The sequence below is a fragment of the Strix uralensis genome, chromosome 4 (assembly GCF_047716275.1).
Source record: "Strix uralensis isolate ZFMK-TIS-50842 chromosome 4, bStrUra1, whole genome shotgun sequence".
Lineage (NCBI taxonomy): Eukaryota > Metazoa > Chordata > Aves > Strigiformes > Strigidae > Strix > Strix uralensis.
In genome coordinates, this window is record NC_133975.1 from 99,962,402 (window position 1) to 99,979,199 (window position 16,798).

General features: G+C 34.1%; 1 protein-coding gene across 2 annotated transcripts in view; it reads left to right on the forward strand.

The window, feature by feature from the left end:
- Window positions 1–16,798, forward strand: part of DPH6 (diphthamine biosynthesis 6) — a 217,788-nt gene that overhangs the window by 138,238 nt on the left and 62,752 nt on the right. For both annotated transcript variants that reach the window (XM_074868193.1, XM_074868194.1), the window contains one exon: window positions 16,380–16,622. In XM_074868193.1, coding sequence (XP_074724294.1) covers window positions 16,380–16,622 — 243 coding nt within the window. The remainder of the gene's footprint in view (window positions 1–16,379; window positions 16,623–16,798) is intronic.

The following is a 16,798-nucleotide window of genomic DNA, read 5'->3' on the forward strand; positions in this document are numbered from 1 at the left end:
CTTTCTTGAAAAACAAAAATTATTTTAACGTCAAAGTTAAGGAGTAAAGCATTGCAGAAGTCTGTCAATGTTGATTATTTTAATATGCTTGTCATAACTCTGAACATCCTGCAAATAAGTTCATCTTCTTAGTTATAAATGTACATTTATAGCGCAAATGCATTAAATATATATTTCACTTACAATCAGATATAATGTTGTCCTGTGTATCCTTATTTTTGGTATTTCCCGATCAGTGCTTAAGTTTTCATCTCTGAGATGTTAATATTATGTATATGTGAGTATTTGTTATATATCTCCCTTTATGGTAATAGTGAAACAAAAGTTGAAATCATCAATAAATTAGCTTCCTTGTCATGCTGCTCCTGTAGTTTCTCAATAGTTAGACTAATGTTAGAACTTTATGTTTTTAATACAAGGTATATTCTAGATTTATGGAATTGCTTCTTTTTCCTCTTGCATTCTCCTTGGCACCTGTATGCGAGAAGTAAGTATAAGCCAATGCTAATATTGTACTTTCCCACACAAAATAAGCACTGATATTGCACAAATGCTCAGGAATATGGAGCACATTACCCCTCTAATCTTTTCTTCTTTTCAATCCAGCTGGATGAACCACTTAATTTAAATTGTTATTTACTGTATTTTTAAGAACCGTAATAATGATTCAGACTAAAGCAGATCTCAGAGTGATTTTTCTTCTGTGGAAATGGCAACAGGACTGTAATGGAAGCTACCATATTTCTGTTAGGCATCTAGTCCACAGGATATTTCTCAGTAAGTTACAATAAATTTTTATTTGTTCATCTCAATTTTTCCACATAGAAATAGCAAATACAGACAGGTTTGTGTTAAGCTGCTCATTGTTCAGTTATGAACTTGGAATGAGATTAGCTGCATGAACCCTTCTACCTCTGCAATACAGTGTAATACAAGTCCTGATCTTGCCATTAATCACCGAGAAACTGGCAGCAATGCATTCAGCAAAAACACTGGTTACACATTTCTTGTATTCACCATCCTCAACCAAAGCAAACACTATATGCGCAGCTCTGTATTGTTTGGAAGTGTTTGACTTAATCCTTTTTGTCTTATAAAATGTCCAGAATGTTTTGTCAGCTTTCTAAAGACAGCAAAGTTTGAGAAGCCTGTCTTCCAATACAAAGATAATGATCATGAGTTCTGTGATAATCAAGTTTTGTGTCCCAATCAGTTTCTCTAGTCCTGTGCTGATCTCCAGGATGGCATCATTTCCCACATAGATGGGACTTTTATCTGCATGATAGAAAGTTTCATACTTCCCAAGGACAGGAGTTTTTATCCCCACCTACAAAAACTGTTCTGGCCACAGGCTACTGAGAGTCAGGAAGGTTTCAGCTAAGACAGTGAAATTTAATTGAAAATCTGTATTTCAGTAAATTAGAACATGACTATTTCAAATGTGAATTTTGAAGCAGTGCAGACAAACTGTAGCTTCTTAAAATTAATCAAGTGTCTTTTTCAAACATGATCATACGTCACATCATTTCTGTTACAGTAATATGTACAGATGCATATATTTCAGCTGTAAATATGTATAAATTTCATGATCAAAGTTTATAAATCTTGCAGCATGAATTACTGAATTCACTGTAGTTGTGTGTTGCTATTAGCACCAGTAATAAATGACCAGCTCCTCCTAAGATGGCTGGTTTTATAGATACTACATCCTTTGAGTAATGAGCTGTTCCTTACCTTGACACTTTTCATGTCTTAAATGCTTTTAATCACATACTGCTTATATTACATTGATTATCTGAAAGAATGTTGAAGCTTTAATGATCCCTGTTTTGTCAGTGTAAGAACTTAACAGTACCCATCATATGATGTTATTCAGTATGACAGTTACTCAGCTTATACTTCAGGGAAGATATCAAAGCTAATATCTGGTTTGTAGTATAAATAATCTTTCATGATTACCAGTTAGGATGATTTGGGACTGCCATCACACCAGTGGTGGCTGCTTTTCTAAAGGTTTTATATTTCCGTTTGTTAGTCTTTCTACTCTTCAATTGCAGTTGCTAGAACAATAAATGTGAATACTTTTTGCTTCTCAGTCTTACATCTATACTACAAATAATAAAGTTTAAAATATAGCAGCTCACATATATAGCAGAGAAATTGTCCTCTGATATTCTTTATCTGAAAGGAGATGCAGGACAGGATTGTGATGACTGCAGATTTATTGGACATTTATGTGATATCTATATGGTTATGCTAGTGTATAGTGCTAGACTCTTCTAGCAATAACTTTAAAGCCAGGGAAGTGACTGCTGGATTGACAAGATGAAAGTAGTAATAATAAAAGAGGGGAAAAGAAGACAACGTGCATTTACAGTTGAGACGTTTAAAACTTGCTTATACTTCCTCCAGGTCATACAGATATAGACGGAATGTGACTGACCTGACAACTTCAGAATTTTTGATCAATTACTACTTAGCCTTCAGTGGAACACTTCCAGACCTTCATGACTTAATCCTCATTTGCGACATTTCTGCTTAGCTTCATTTCTGCAATTCTCGATGTGACTGAGATACTATTATTTCTATATAAACAGTGATAAATATGCCTATGGCACTTCATGAACCAATAAAACCAAATTTCTTCTTTCATAACTACCCTAGATGGTTAAAGCGTACAAATAGATACTAATACGTGGAGTCATTAATGACAACATTTGAAAGCTTCTCTGTTAGTTTAGCTAGGACTGTATTTTTCAGTAACCAGAAGTGCTAGATAGTAAGTGTTGCAGGAGGAGATCCTAAATGGGAAAAGTGAAGAATGTTGGTCTGTGTCTTTTATTGGGAATTCTTTCTGTCATTTTCCTGCTATTAACAGCCCTTGGTCATTTCTGCTGGATTGATAAATATGTGCAGAAATATGGAAGAGCCACAAGCACTTCTGCTCTCAACTCCTATGATTTGTGACTTTGCTCAGAGTATGTCTGACTAACCATTCGGCTAAAATGGCAGCACTATCACAGCCATTTCAGCTGCTATCACTGTCAATCCCAATGAAACTGAATGGGTGTAATTATGAGATTTTTTAGGAAACATACTTTATATAGCCAGGACTTCTGAGGGCAGTAAATTCTAGGACATAGGGAAGGATGTGCAAGAACAATACTTTCCACTTTAAATTACATGTTTCAATGTCTAATTAGAAAGTTTCAGTGGTTTCAGTGCTGACATCTGCTTTGTGTCATAGCAGGGAAACGGTACAGATTTTCATTCACTTTTTTTTACAGATTTACTCTGTATTTTAATGGTATTTACACTTCACAGAACTAAAGCAAGAAAAATTTTACATCACCTTGTGTTTCTCATAGATTGCAGACCAGTTATGCATCTAGAGTAGAGTTATAAACTATGGTTGCAAACTAGGTTGCAAACAAATTTTGCCTAAGGCATGAACCATAAATTAAAGTAATAATCATCTGTGTAAGAGACAACTTTTCTCCACTGCTCTTTTAAAATAAAAAAGAAAGTAGGTCAGAGAAATTTAGGATATTTTAGAATATGTACAGTATTGTATTGTTTGCCAGCACCTAATTTACAATTACAGAGCTCCATGAATATTGAAATGATTCAGCTTCCCATTATAAATGTATGTGGCAGTTTGGTTGTTGATCAGTTTATGAAGTTAATGCAAATGAAACTGTCTTCCTGTCAGCATTTGAAATATATAATGCAGTCATGTTGTATATTCAGGGACAGGCCATTGACAGTCAATTAACAAGTTTGATTGGTATGTCAACTCATTCTTTTGAATTGTTAATAGTATGTTAATAGCATTCATTTCTTTGTGCAGTCCCATTTGCAGCTTCACAGTTACAGCTATTTTTTATGATTCTGAGTAACCTAAAATAGTGCCTTAATAATAGATTATTAAACACCTGTCTGGTGTAGCTTAGGGAGGTTTTTCTAGACTGGGAGTTTGCAGTGGATCCCTTTGATATTCAAATCAACAAATGATAGCCTTTTTATTCAAAACGTAAGTTCTTTTGATGGTTAGCTTGTTAAGAAATATTCAGCTCCAGTCTGACCTGATCTGGTTTCCCATGGAAAAGATCTGATGCTGTTTGAAGGTTCATAAATGGAATGCCAATGACAATTTGTTGTTGACGTTTTGCTGCCTCAGCCTTCAGATGCTGCTGGTTGATGTGCCGCTTTAGCTTCACCAAATAATGCTTGCAGGTAAATGATCTTCTGATTGATCAGATAGTTTCAAAGCAAAGAGCTCTCTTCAGTGGTCTGTAGTCATGGTTTTCAGGCTTGGAGGGGTACTTTAAAAGATGCATCAAAGTTGACAGATGAATCTCGAGGCAGGGAATGATGGGAGACAGCAGAATTATGGGAATATTTTTTAGAGAATAACATATTAGTGAGAGTTTTGAAGACCTTCAAAGGTCTATCAAACCGGCTCCCTATAGCAGATTTATTCCTCCTTTAAAAAAAAAAAAAATTAAAATTGGGTACACTGATTAACTCTCAATTTCCTGTGTTGGGAAGGTGTTAAGCTGATCTACTGTTCTCTGATGGTGTTTTAAAGGGCTTATTTAATTTGAATTTCACCATTATCTTGTTCTGCATCCCGAGCCTAGTCCTGCAAGGTGCAATTTCTGCATCTACTAAATCTTGCACAAAATCAAAGCATTGTATCATCTTACAAGGTCAGGGTGCACAATGAATAACATTCCTTTACATAAACATCCATGGCACCATGAGTTAGCATTACAAACAACAAATAAAAATATCAGTTGGAATTACTGTTTCTCCACCTTTCTTCATATCACATGCATTATTCTTTCATACCCTTCTTCATTCCCCATTAGTGCCTTTCCTGATTCTAACACAGCTATTATTCTGAAGAATCAGACTAGCTATTAGAAGTTCAAAACATACATCACAGAAATAGTTCATTTCTTTTTAGTTTGAGCATTTAATTATTCACTATCAGCATGTGATATTTTTCTGTAAAAACATGGAATTGTTTTGTGCATAAGAGCTCTAAGATTTAACTCCTTCAGGCCTGAATGGCCCTGAGACTCGGAGTTAAATGCTGTGAACAGTTATATTGCCAAATGCAAACTCTGGAATCACACATTGAAAGATGCTGTGGGTTAACTATACTTCACTGGACTTCATAACAAATAATTCTTGCTGGTTGAATTTAGGCCAAACCTTTTTAACAACAAAACCCAATCTTTTCACAAAACCCTAAAACATTACTTAAAACTGATAGATGAACAGTCAAGTCATGCAACTTCAATCTTATATGTCATGTAAATAGAATATAAAATTTATATGAGGCAGTTTCCATCATTGGAAATTTTGTCATTTTTGTGTACTTTTCAAATACTGTGCACTGTTTAGCTGATAATGAGAAGCTCTTTCTGTTGGGCTGAACAAGCAAAATATTAGACATTCATATTGTCGTAGAAGGTCATATTTTCAGTGAAGCAGCTATAATTTTCCTAAGATCAAAATGCAAAATTAGGTATTTAACTGTTCTCAGCATAATGTGTAGACTTTGATACAGTCTCTGTTTTTGAAGAGGTACTCTATTGTTTATCTATAAAATTCAACTGAAAGGTTCAAAGATTTTCTGATAGTAATGTCATTGATATTGTTTTCTAATACATAATTTCTGTGCTTAAGTAAGTTTTGATGATTATACTTCAGAGAGAACTTGATCACATCTCACGTTCACATTAGGCTTCTGTAAGTATTTTTACTTTCTTTTCAAAAATGTAATTAAATCTACCTTCCCCACATGATTTCCATTTTACCATCTCAATTCTTTTGAAGTAGCCTAAATATTTCACAAAAATTGTGTTTGTACAGGATCATTGGTCTAAATGTTCTGCAGTGTAAGGCTTATTCTATGTCAAGTGTCTTTCACATTGCTAAGTGCTTAATATTTCAAAAAGCTAGTAGGTAACAATGACCATTTCATAGCAGTTTGGAATACTTGGTATTTCAGTAGGTCAGGGGTTTTTTTGATAATGTTGGATTATCAAGGTAGTAATCATAATCAGGAATGTATTAATTTTTATTTAAGATTCATTGTAAAGCTTTTTCAGATCCATACTCATACTTTTTGTATGGAGAGGGATCTTTCCATCTATATTAACTTCTGGCATGCTGATTCAAACACTCGTCAAGAAACAGAACAGAGTCCTGGTCCAAGAACATGAGTTTATTTAAACAAATTAGAACAGTTCCAGTAGAAGACACTGAGAGATGTGATTCTTGGACTGCCCCTTGCTGCAACAGCACTGCCATTACTAGGCAAAAGAAAAATACCAAAGAAGGGATTTGAACCTGGATTTTGGCAATGTTGCAGCTGATTAAACTAACTGTTGGATTATTCCTTTCTGCATTTTGCCCCTCCCTTCCTCTTATTTACCCCCTTTTAGTTTCAATGCTTTGCTTTGTGCACATTTTTATATCAGAGGACTTGATTCAGCAATTAGTTTTTACTAGCCAAAATAACTACTTTTATTAATAATGCAAACAAAAAGAGCTAAGTACATGGTATGTTTGCAAGCAGTGGTTCCTGACCTCACTTTGTGATGTAAGATGGGTAGAAGCATGATTGCAGCTTGGTTGGCAGAACACAAGATATGTATTTTATTAGTAATCTATCAGTTACTAGTATACTGTCAATATACTGTAATTTCCAGTTCCCAACTTTCATCCTTTTAAGCCATCTAGAAGATTCCTTGAAAATAAGTACTATAAGAGAGCAATAAGGTGAATGTACCAAAAAAAAAAAATACCACAGAAAAAATTAGGAAAATGTATAATGCAAGATTCTAACTCCATACCCAAATGAATATGTATTACAGCACAGAATATAATTATAATACAGTTACAGTCCAACTATAACACAGAATTTAAATAAAATTTTTTTACAGAAACTTAATTTTTAAGTGCTACAAGTTACCACCTAATCAATAGGTAACTTGTCATTAGGTGCTGCCAATCTAAGAGAAAATCTACCCTCTGAAAGGTACATAGTAAAATCTGCCTGATTGCACATTTAGGAATTCAGTGATATTTTATATAGGAATCTTGTCCACACTGCAATTCTGATAAAAGGTCAGTGTTTAAGAGTACAACAAATAAAAGCTGTGAAAATGTGTTTGGATGAGCATATTTAGTGTATTTCTGAGATTGGTGCTGTCTTTCTCTAATTTCCATTAACTTTAATTTGTTCTATCTATTAGGAATCTTTAGATTTTTAGGATGGGGCAATGGCATGCATGTAACGAGCAAGTTACTTTCGTAATGCATTATCTTTCTTGGATTGCACTTCATGAACATTGTATTTCAGATTACAAGTGAGTGTTTAATACATTGACACTGTCAAATGACAAATTCTTTAAATTTATAGATTGGGTATGTCTTACTGCTCAGAACACAGAATTTTAACTATGGACTCTTCCTGTACTGCTGGATTTCACAGGATTTTGCAACTGTTATCATGGGGGTCCTAATACCCAAACTCATCTCTTTGACAAGTTTGGTTTAATTGATGATGCAGAAAAAATAATATGACATTAGTTTGGCCAAGAATATTAAGTATATTTGTGGATTTTTGTTGCAAGTTTCAGTTTCTCTAAGTATGATCAGAACTTGACTTGTATTTTTGCATGGAAGTTGAGTCTGTAGAGAAAGGTGTTCTGTTAAAAAGTATTATCACTGCAATATGAATAAATAGATAAAAGATTGTGATAAATACTGTATATTGTGTATGTCATATTCTATATGCATTAGTATTATGTATACTGTGCATGTACATCTAGTTGCATGAATAAGTCTCATTTCCACTGGGAAATGGTGGATATGTCTATTATAAATTGGACTTCTGCACTAAATAATCTTTAACATACATTAAAGTGCTTTAATGTTGATTATTGTTTAGGTAGTCATAGATATAAGTGAAATCCATGTTAGACTGGTTATACATAGAGGATATGTAAAGTATGAAACCAGACTATATGACTGGAATGAGAACTATCACTTTTAGATTAGTAATATTGTTATTACAGGTAACTGTTTTCAGTTTCAGTTATTCTTGGCTTTATGGAACTGCTTCTTTCCTGTCTTCCAGTTATTGCAAACCAGTATCTTAAAGTAGCCAGTGACATTCATGAAAAGCATATTTTGAGTAAGAATATTAAGCCAAGTGATGGCTGGGAATTAAATCTTTTCTGTAAGAATAGAATGTCACCATGTTAATGTGTTTCATACACTGTGAATTACTGTCGTGTGATGAACAGCTTTCACCTTTCAATACAGAGTATTTTCTCTGCCTAGCTGTCCATCTTCTGTTTATAATCACGCTAACCTATTCGACAGTTGGTATGAGTAAGGATTGTGAAGACAGGTAGTAATGGAAAAAAAACAACTCACTCTTCATAGGCTTTCATGACTGCAATCTTGATTCTCCTTGAATAGTAATTCGAGAACAGTGGTACAGCCTTAAGCAGTAGCACCCTAGTTAGTAGAAACTTCAACCTAGAAATTTCTACTGGGCCTTCTTAAACTGCTTTATCACTGCAGTGATTGTTTAACTAATAATTTAGTTTACTGTAAGTGGTCATTCTCAGTAGAAACTTCAGTTAATGTGGAAAGGATATTGTGAGATCCCTAAGTACATTGCATGTTTAAGGATAAAAGTAGAGACAAAGGCTGTAATATAAACATATAAGTATATAAGGACATCACATCACTATATCTTTTTTCTTTATCTTCCTTTAGATACTGTGTATGTGCATACAATTACTTTATAATTGCTCTCATATATATATATATATTTTTTTAATACAGAACTGACAGAGAAAGAATGCTGATATATTATAGAGCTGTCCTTATCAGAATAAATTTAGGATGATAGTCATAAATACCAAAATCACAAATGAACTGTGTGGGAACCTGTAACCTTATGTAAGGTTTAGACATTTTCCATCTAACCGAGGGGGTAAAAAGTATTTTTAAATTTTTTATATCTTTACCTTGGCAGATTAAAATCCTGAATGCAGCTATGCTAGCCTGTAAACTGAAAATCAGCGTTAATGATGAAATGTAAAAACTTCTGCAAAGAAGTGCTTCATCAGCTCTGAAACTTTGATATCACCTGTACTTTTACAGCATTCATTTTGAAATATGGAAATCATACCTTTCCTAAAGGGTATGATAACAGTTTCTGATGTTTTAGAAAATTTCAGTCTTTCATTAGCCAAGGGTAGGTGTTACTTATCCTGGAACAAATATTTGGTACATCTGATGAATTTCATGAGAACAGAGACAGTATCTTCTTTTGTCCTGTACTGAACTTGCTTCTAGTAAAGAGCAGTTATGATTTGATATAAATCTTCAGCACTTTTGCAGTTAAATTTTCTCCAGTGTTATGAATATCTGTATTTCAAAACATTTTTGCCATATGTTCTGCCATGAGTTTTCATTTCTCCTAAGTTAACTCATTTTCTTATTTCCTGCCTTTATTTCAAACCTCTCTGTGTCCATTTTTATTATTTCTGCTGGTGCACATTCTAATTTAGTATCCTCTGTGGGTTTCATTACCATGCTGTTAATCCCTTCTTCCATTGACTTAATGAAGATGTTAAACAAAATCAGGCCTAATACCAATCCCTACGGCACCTCACTTCAGTACATTGGCATTTTCATTACTCTCTCCTTACAGACTATCAGGTAGTTAACAGCATTTATAATTAGGAGAGTTAAAAATAATTTCCAAATATGCCGTATCAGATATTTTTTAAATACAGATGAATTACAACCATTATCCTCCCTTATCTATGCATATATAATTAATTAAAAGACACAATCAACTGTGGTGGATATAATATGCATTTTCTAAAAATGCGGTATCCATTGCTCAATAGTCCATGTCCACATCAAGTCATTTGCGTTGCTTTGCACTTTAGGATACTAATCTTTTTCACCTTGTTTTTCTGGACCCTGAATATGCCTTTACTTTTCTTGGTAAATATTGATTTGATTAAGCCTCTCATTCCCCATCCCAACCCCAATTATTGTGCAATAGGCTAATCTTAGTTCTTTCATTTGTTTTGTTTAACATTTTTATTCAAAGTAATACGAAAATGAATAAATGATAATCAGTTTGGAGGTTTTACTCCATCTTTTAGATAAGGTATGTTCATAAAGCTGAGTGTTCCGCAATTTTTCACAGTTGGCAGATTTTGCTAATGTGGTTGTGTGAGAACTTGTGATTTTTCTTCAAAAGCTTGAGAGGAAATGGTAGGCTTTATAAAAGGTGACAGATTAATAGTCATGAAGACTAGAATTCCAGTGTCCCAAGGAAGAAATGCATCAAAGATTAATACTCTTGTTAGCTTGCTCATTTTCAAGTAGGGAGTCTGCTCTTTTTCTATTTAGGAAAAAACATCCTTTAGGATGTGGAGAACAGTTCATCCTCTATAGCAATTAAGTCTTTGAACTGTGTACTGTAATTTTCCATATAGGAACAATATGTACCCTGTGTGCCAGTACAGGACATTGACCGAAATATGCATAGTAAGTAAAGAATATTTTATCTCCATTTTCTTCATTTCCTCTCTGTGTGCTGGAGATTCCAAGTGGATCAAAACAGGAGTCCTGGAGAAGACTTCAGGACAGAAGCTGTCATGCCCACATGGATGTATTAGATGGCAAGCCTTTTTCACCCACTTTATTGGAACCTTTCCTAGATGTTTATAACTACAGTTGCTGACTTCAAAAGCTAGGTTTATTTTTGTTTTGTGTCTCATACTCCCTTGGAATGTGAATGACAGTTTTTGGGGTGGTTTCTTTGTGAAAAATTCAGTTTTTGAATGTTTGTCTTCTGTAAATCTGAAGTCTGTGGTTTTTATTTCCATCAGTTGCAGAGCAGAATAAAATTGATTTGGCATTTATCAAGATTTAAATATAACCAACACATTGCCAAAAATATGTATGCAAGATATTACAGTTTTCTGTGATAGGATAGAAAGGTTTTTTTAAAAGTGGTTTTCAAGCTGAAACTTTGATCGTATCTTTTCTTAAGCTTTCTGACCTGATCATCCCTCTCAAAAGTCTGTGCATATAGCATTTTGTTAAACTTCAAGGTGCTACAGACTTTCAGGGATGTATTATATGAGATCATCTGTTGTAAATCCAGCACAGTCTAAAGGCTCAATTTGAATTATTTGATTTTTAGAGAATTGCAGAGGTGTTTGCAGTTGGGCAGCACAGAGTATGAATAAGAGGTATTGGATGTAGTGTTTTGAACTTGATTTAGTATTCATAGCTATTAATATTGTGTCTTCTTCAAATGCATTTTTGTGCTGCTCAGTGTATGTATACTGCATGACATGTTACTTTGGCATAATTTCAATTAGGAAATGCACAAAAGTTTTAGGTGTATTGATACTGTTATGACACTCTGCTCAGTGTTAAATATGACTTTGTGAACAGTGTATCTTAATTTTGCTAAACTGCAAATAAAAAAAAATTATGCAGCCTAGTTTAGCATCCATGGAATTGCAGTATTTTATTTTACTTCTTGATAAAAAATGTCCTGTGAATTTTCAACCCACAAATATGTAAGTTCAAAGAGAAAAATTTAAATCACACTTTGATAAAATAAACTTTAATAGTGAAGAACAACGCAAAAAGATGAGTGTTTTGTAGTCTTGTGGCTCAGGTGATCAAATACATTTTGAAATATATGAAGCTTCATCTCAAAATGAGGTTTATCAATCTGGAGTCATAGCATTTGAAAACTGAGTTATAAATCTCTGAAAATTGTGGAAATGTTACAGATATCTCAATATGATAGCAATAATATGCTATTGATTGATTATAATTTTTTGACCTAAATAGGAAAAAATATTTTATTTAGAGGGAAGTTCTGGAGTTTTCAGTATGATAAGCAAGCATCTTACTAAGTGATACGTGGATTCTTATCAGTGTCAATTTTTTTTAGTCAAAGATAATCATAACAATTTTTTTTAAATTTTCATTTAGGAATATATCCTTCATCTTTTAGCTACTGATAACTGTACACATATTCTCAAAAGAAAGCCTGTATCAAACTAAACTATGTGTGATCGGCTCATTCGTGGAATTTTTAGACTACAAATTTGTAACAGTTCAAGAAAAATGTGAATTATATTGAAGGTTGTGGTGTATTAGAACCATGTTAATGAAATACAGTTTGTGTTCATAGTGTGAACACTCAAAGCTCTTCAGTTAGTGTTGTCTAAACGGTACCTTTAAAACTTTATTCACACTAGGTAGTTGAATAAAAGATTTCACATTGCAAATAGCAATTTTACCATCATTAGCTAAAATAAGAGTGCCCTAGGAAGAAGGATTATCATATATTAAATAAAAAGTTCACCACCTTACAGCTTTAATCCCGTTAGAAAAGATGATTTCTATCTAATTTAATCAGCCAGAGGTCTTTATTGCCTGGAGTATTAATTGATTTAGGTCTTCATTAAGGTCAGAGGTACACATGGCTGACCAGAGGCAGCCTATTAGCGTATTGTCAGTTATGCTTATTTACATTGACTGAACATAATGGTGAGTTATTTCACTGTTAGGTCAGGGGGTCGCTGAATCTTTTGTGCACCCTGACCTGCTAAAGGGCAGCAGTCACTCAGACACCAAACTGCATTCGTAACACAGATTTGGCTGATTGTATATTGACTCCATCCTTTCCAAGAAACACATATTTGTTCATATGGTGCAACTAGTAACATTGGCCTAAATACATGTGGGTGAATGGTTGAAATCTCTCTGTTAGAAGTTCCCTGCACTTTTTGTATTATGCCAGTTAATCACTAGCAAGTTTTAATAGTACCAGCAGAAAAAGTTCCATGAAGTTTCCATAGTTGCTGTTGGCCTTTAATTAAAAAAAAAACAATTCAGTGCATATCTATAGGTATCCTATTACTTCTTTTTCTTTCTAAGTAACAATAATTATAGTTTTCCCTTGCTAATTAGCAGCTTAAGTTAGTCCTTATGTCCAATTAAGTCTGTTTTTCTCATTGTTTCTTTTCCTGAATTATATTTTGTGGGAGATATGTTGCGTCCTTTTGGTAACTTATAATACCATTAAAAACTTTTTCATGGGATAGAACAGTTCAAAGTGACACCAACCATTCTGACTTTTCCTTTCCATGGTACCATAGATGCTTTCCTTCTGCTTTCCTAAAAAGTGAATGCAGCTTACGAAAAAAGGTGAAATAAAATAATAATTTGCTACTATACTGTATTTGCTCTGTATTAGCTGTGATCTAGCTTTATATTATACTTAATTCCTGCAGCACAGCTACACTGTGAGAAGTTCTGATTGTCCACTGAATTCCCTTGGTTATTTAAGGTTGTGCTAACTGAGCAAAAGAGCTGCTAAACTATTATGTTAGTTTATTAAGACTCACCTTTCACTTAACTTGCAGTGTTACAAATTAAGATAAAAAGGGAAGATGGGGAATCGCATGAGGCCCCATTTATAGACTGCTTACTGCTGTGGAGCTATATTGGAAATAAATTGGTACAAGTGAGCATTTCAACAGTACAAGTTTTTTTATTTTTTGCTTGTCAAATCTTTAATGAAATTTTAGCACTGGAAATATGTATATGGGCTGCAGTAACAATTGAATCATCAGTGTAAGCTGAGACATCTAGTGTATAAATACACATCCATTATATTGCAGTTTTGTTTCTATGCTGAGCTTGCTGGATATGCAAGTCCTCTAGACTTGATACATTGTGAATCTATAGCCTGAAAGATCTTCTGTTACTCTTGTAGATGCTCCAGAAATTATAAACTGTTGTAAGGTTCTAGCAGGGTTTTGCAGAACACTTTCACAACACAAGGACTGACACCATACATTGTGACATCTCTCATAAGATTTCAGTACTGTGAACAAGATATTATGATGTCTTCTCTGTTTTAAATGCTTTTTACTCTGCTACCAATTTTCTGTATAATGCTTCAAACATTCTAGAGACAACCTCTTGAAATCTGCTAAAACACTGTTTGTATTGGTTTGCTGCTTTGCCCTTGCTGATTCTTTATTTATGCTTGTTTTTCATGACCAAGTCACGGTGAAAGAGAAAAGGAACATCCTTCCTCCTTCCCCTGTCCTGAATTATGTCCCCCTGAAATACAGTTGCTGCAAACGTGTGGCCATGTTTTGACCCTCTTCCCCTCTTTCCCCCTTGCATCCATCCTTCCATAACATGGTGTCATGTTAGGAACACTGTTCTTCTATTAATTACATCTTAAGATACAAACAAGTATGTTAGGAACAGAGGGATTTTTTAAATTGTTTTTTAAAGAACTCTGCAAAATTCCCACTGAATCTGAGCCAAGAGTGGTGCCAATTTTGCTCAAATCCTTCAGAGATTTTTTTTTGACCTTGCTTATGACCAATGGGGCTAATTGTATCAGAACTATCCAGGATACTTTAAGAAAGTGCTATCTTGGTCCGTATTTCAAAACACTGACAGATATTTTATCGTTAATTAGTATTCATATTATGTCTCAAACAATCTGTTCAAGAATAGGGGAAGTGAACTGGTTGAACAGCTCTTCTGTCTACCTAATAATTAACATGGGTGATGCATGGAAAACCAGCAGCCCAAAAGGGGAAAAAAGAAGAAATATTGCCCATGTGATTTTTTTTTCTGTAGAAGTATAAAATACCTGTATTGAAGTTTTCGACTAATGCATGGATTTCACTTTGCAGAGGTGAAAATGAATAGCTTGCTTTAAAAACAAACCTGTGCCCCTCTGAATCATATCTTCCTGAATTTGTTTCTCATCTTGTCAGTATGCCACTTGGTAGCTGGCTGGACTCCCTTGTTTGATGGCACATATTTTAAAATAGCACTGTAAAAAAAAAGACCATTTGTTCCTATAAACCAAAATATTACTTGCATAGTTTTTTTCCAAATTCAGGATTATATATAGCATTATCAAAACAATATTTCAGATATTTTAAACAATTTAAATAGTTGATGGGTGTCAGTTGATATATTATGTTTCCTCTCTGCCTCCTCCCCCTCTTCAGCTGCTAATCATAGAACTTGTATGCCAAATTGTATAAGATACTCTTCCAATAGTTACATGTGTGAGTCTTTTGTGAGACACAGACAGTTATGAGGACAGATTTGGAGTTGCATATGGGTCTGTCACATGGTTTGATTGCCATGTCTTGTAGGACACAGATTTCTTTTTTAATTATTCTTAATTCTGAGGAATTTTTACAGTTTATACAGTAAGTTCTGAAAAATTCTTCCTGAAGATTCCTTGCACAGTCCATTTTTCCTCTCCTAGCAAAATGCTTCCTATGCTGACTTCAAAGCTGCTTACGCCCACCTTACTTCCCACTTCTATACTTAGTTTTCTTTTGATATTGAATAAAATTTACTGCTTCACTGATCAGGAAATGCAGTGACTTTCTAGAGAAGTGCAGCATAAGAGGATGAAAAGTTTTGATATTTACATTAAGATTTTATAATAAATCTTTGAGATGTCTGAATAGTAAGAATAAATGTTTCCTTTGCTGGCTGCTGTTAAGAAAAGTAGGTCTTGAGACTGTTGCCAGGAAGACTTTGCAAAATCAGCCCAAAGAAAGTGCATTGCAGCTCAACTTAAAACATACATTGATGGCATATCTGGCCACCCTTTTAATTCCATTTTCAAAAGGCGAATCCATCTTTTTGGTCAAGTAGCACTCTTCTGCATTTCATTTTCAATCTGCAATTTCCTTTTACCTTCTGGTGGCTTATCATTACTTTTTTCATACACAGTCATTTAGGTGTTCTGCAAGTACTATTTTTATAGTATTTTTAAGTTAGTTTACTAAAGACATTACAGATATACACTTGCACTTTCTTATATATTCTTACATGAAACAAAGCTTAAGACTTAGAAGTTAAAAAAAAAAAGCATTGAATCAAAAATAGTGGGTGTTGTCACTCAAGAAAAGAAAGCAAGAACATATTTAACCATGTTGGGGCATCAGTGTGATCCAACAGCTGTAGCAGTCAGTAACATCAGATATTATTGTTTTGAGCTGACACATACGTCCATGTATTAACTGTTATGTTAGAGTATCTTGCAGTGCTGTGTTTCTATATTGTAGTTAAATCCCTATCAAAAATTATCTTTAGACTGACATGTTTGCTCCATTTGTGACAAATGATGGCAAAGAACAGTACTGTTGAAAGAAACTACCTGGAAAGGAGATAAGTGCTTTTCATGCCTTCTATACACTCCCAGAATCTTATTTACTTGTTTTTATTTCTAGGTTGGAGATGTTCTCTACTGTGCTGGACAGATTGCTCTAGTACCTTGTACGATGCAGCTTGTTAGTGGTGGCATATGGACTGAGGCCACAGTTTCTCTCCGTCATGTTGAGCGAATTCTTCAAGCTATGAGCCAGAAGACTGCACTCCACCACGTCATCACAGCCAGCTGCTATGTAACTGACAGCAAGCACATTCCTATTGCTCGCTCTATATGGCAGAAGAAATTAAGAGAATGTAAAAAGGTAGCTGTGATATTCATTTCTTCTTTCTGGATTGTCTTTTTTTTTTTTTTTCCCCCAAGTCTTTTAGTAATATCAGAATTTTCTCAGTACATTTCAGAGGGGTTCAAGTAAAGCTGATACAATAAGGTTTGATTGAGCTGTTATGTTCTGGCTCATAAGTGGTTGTGCACAATTGA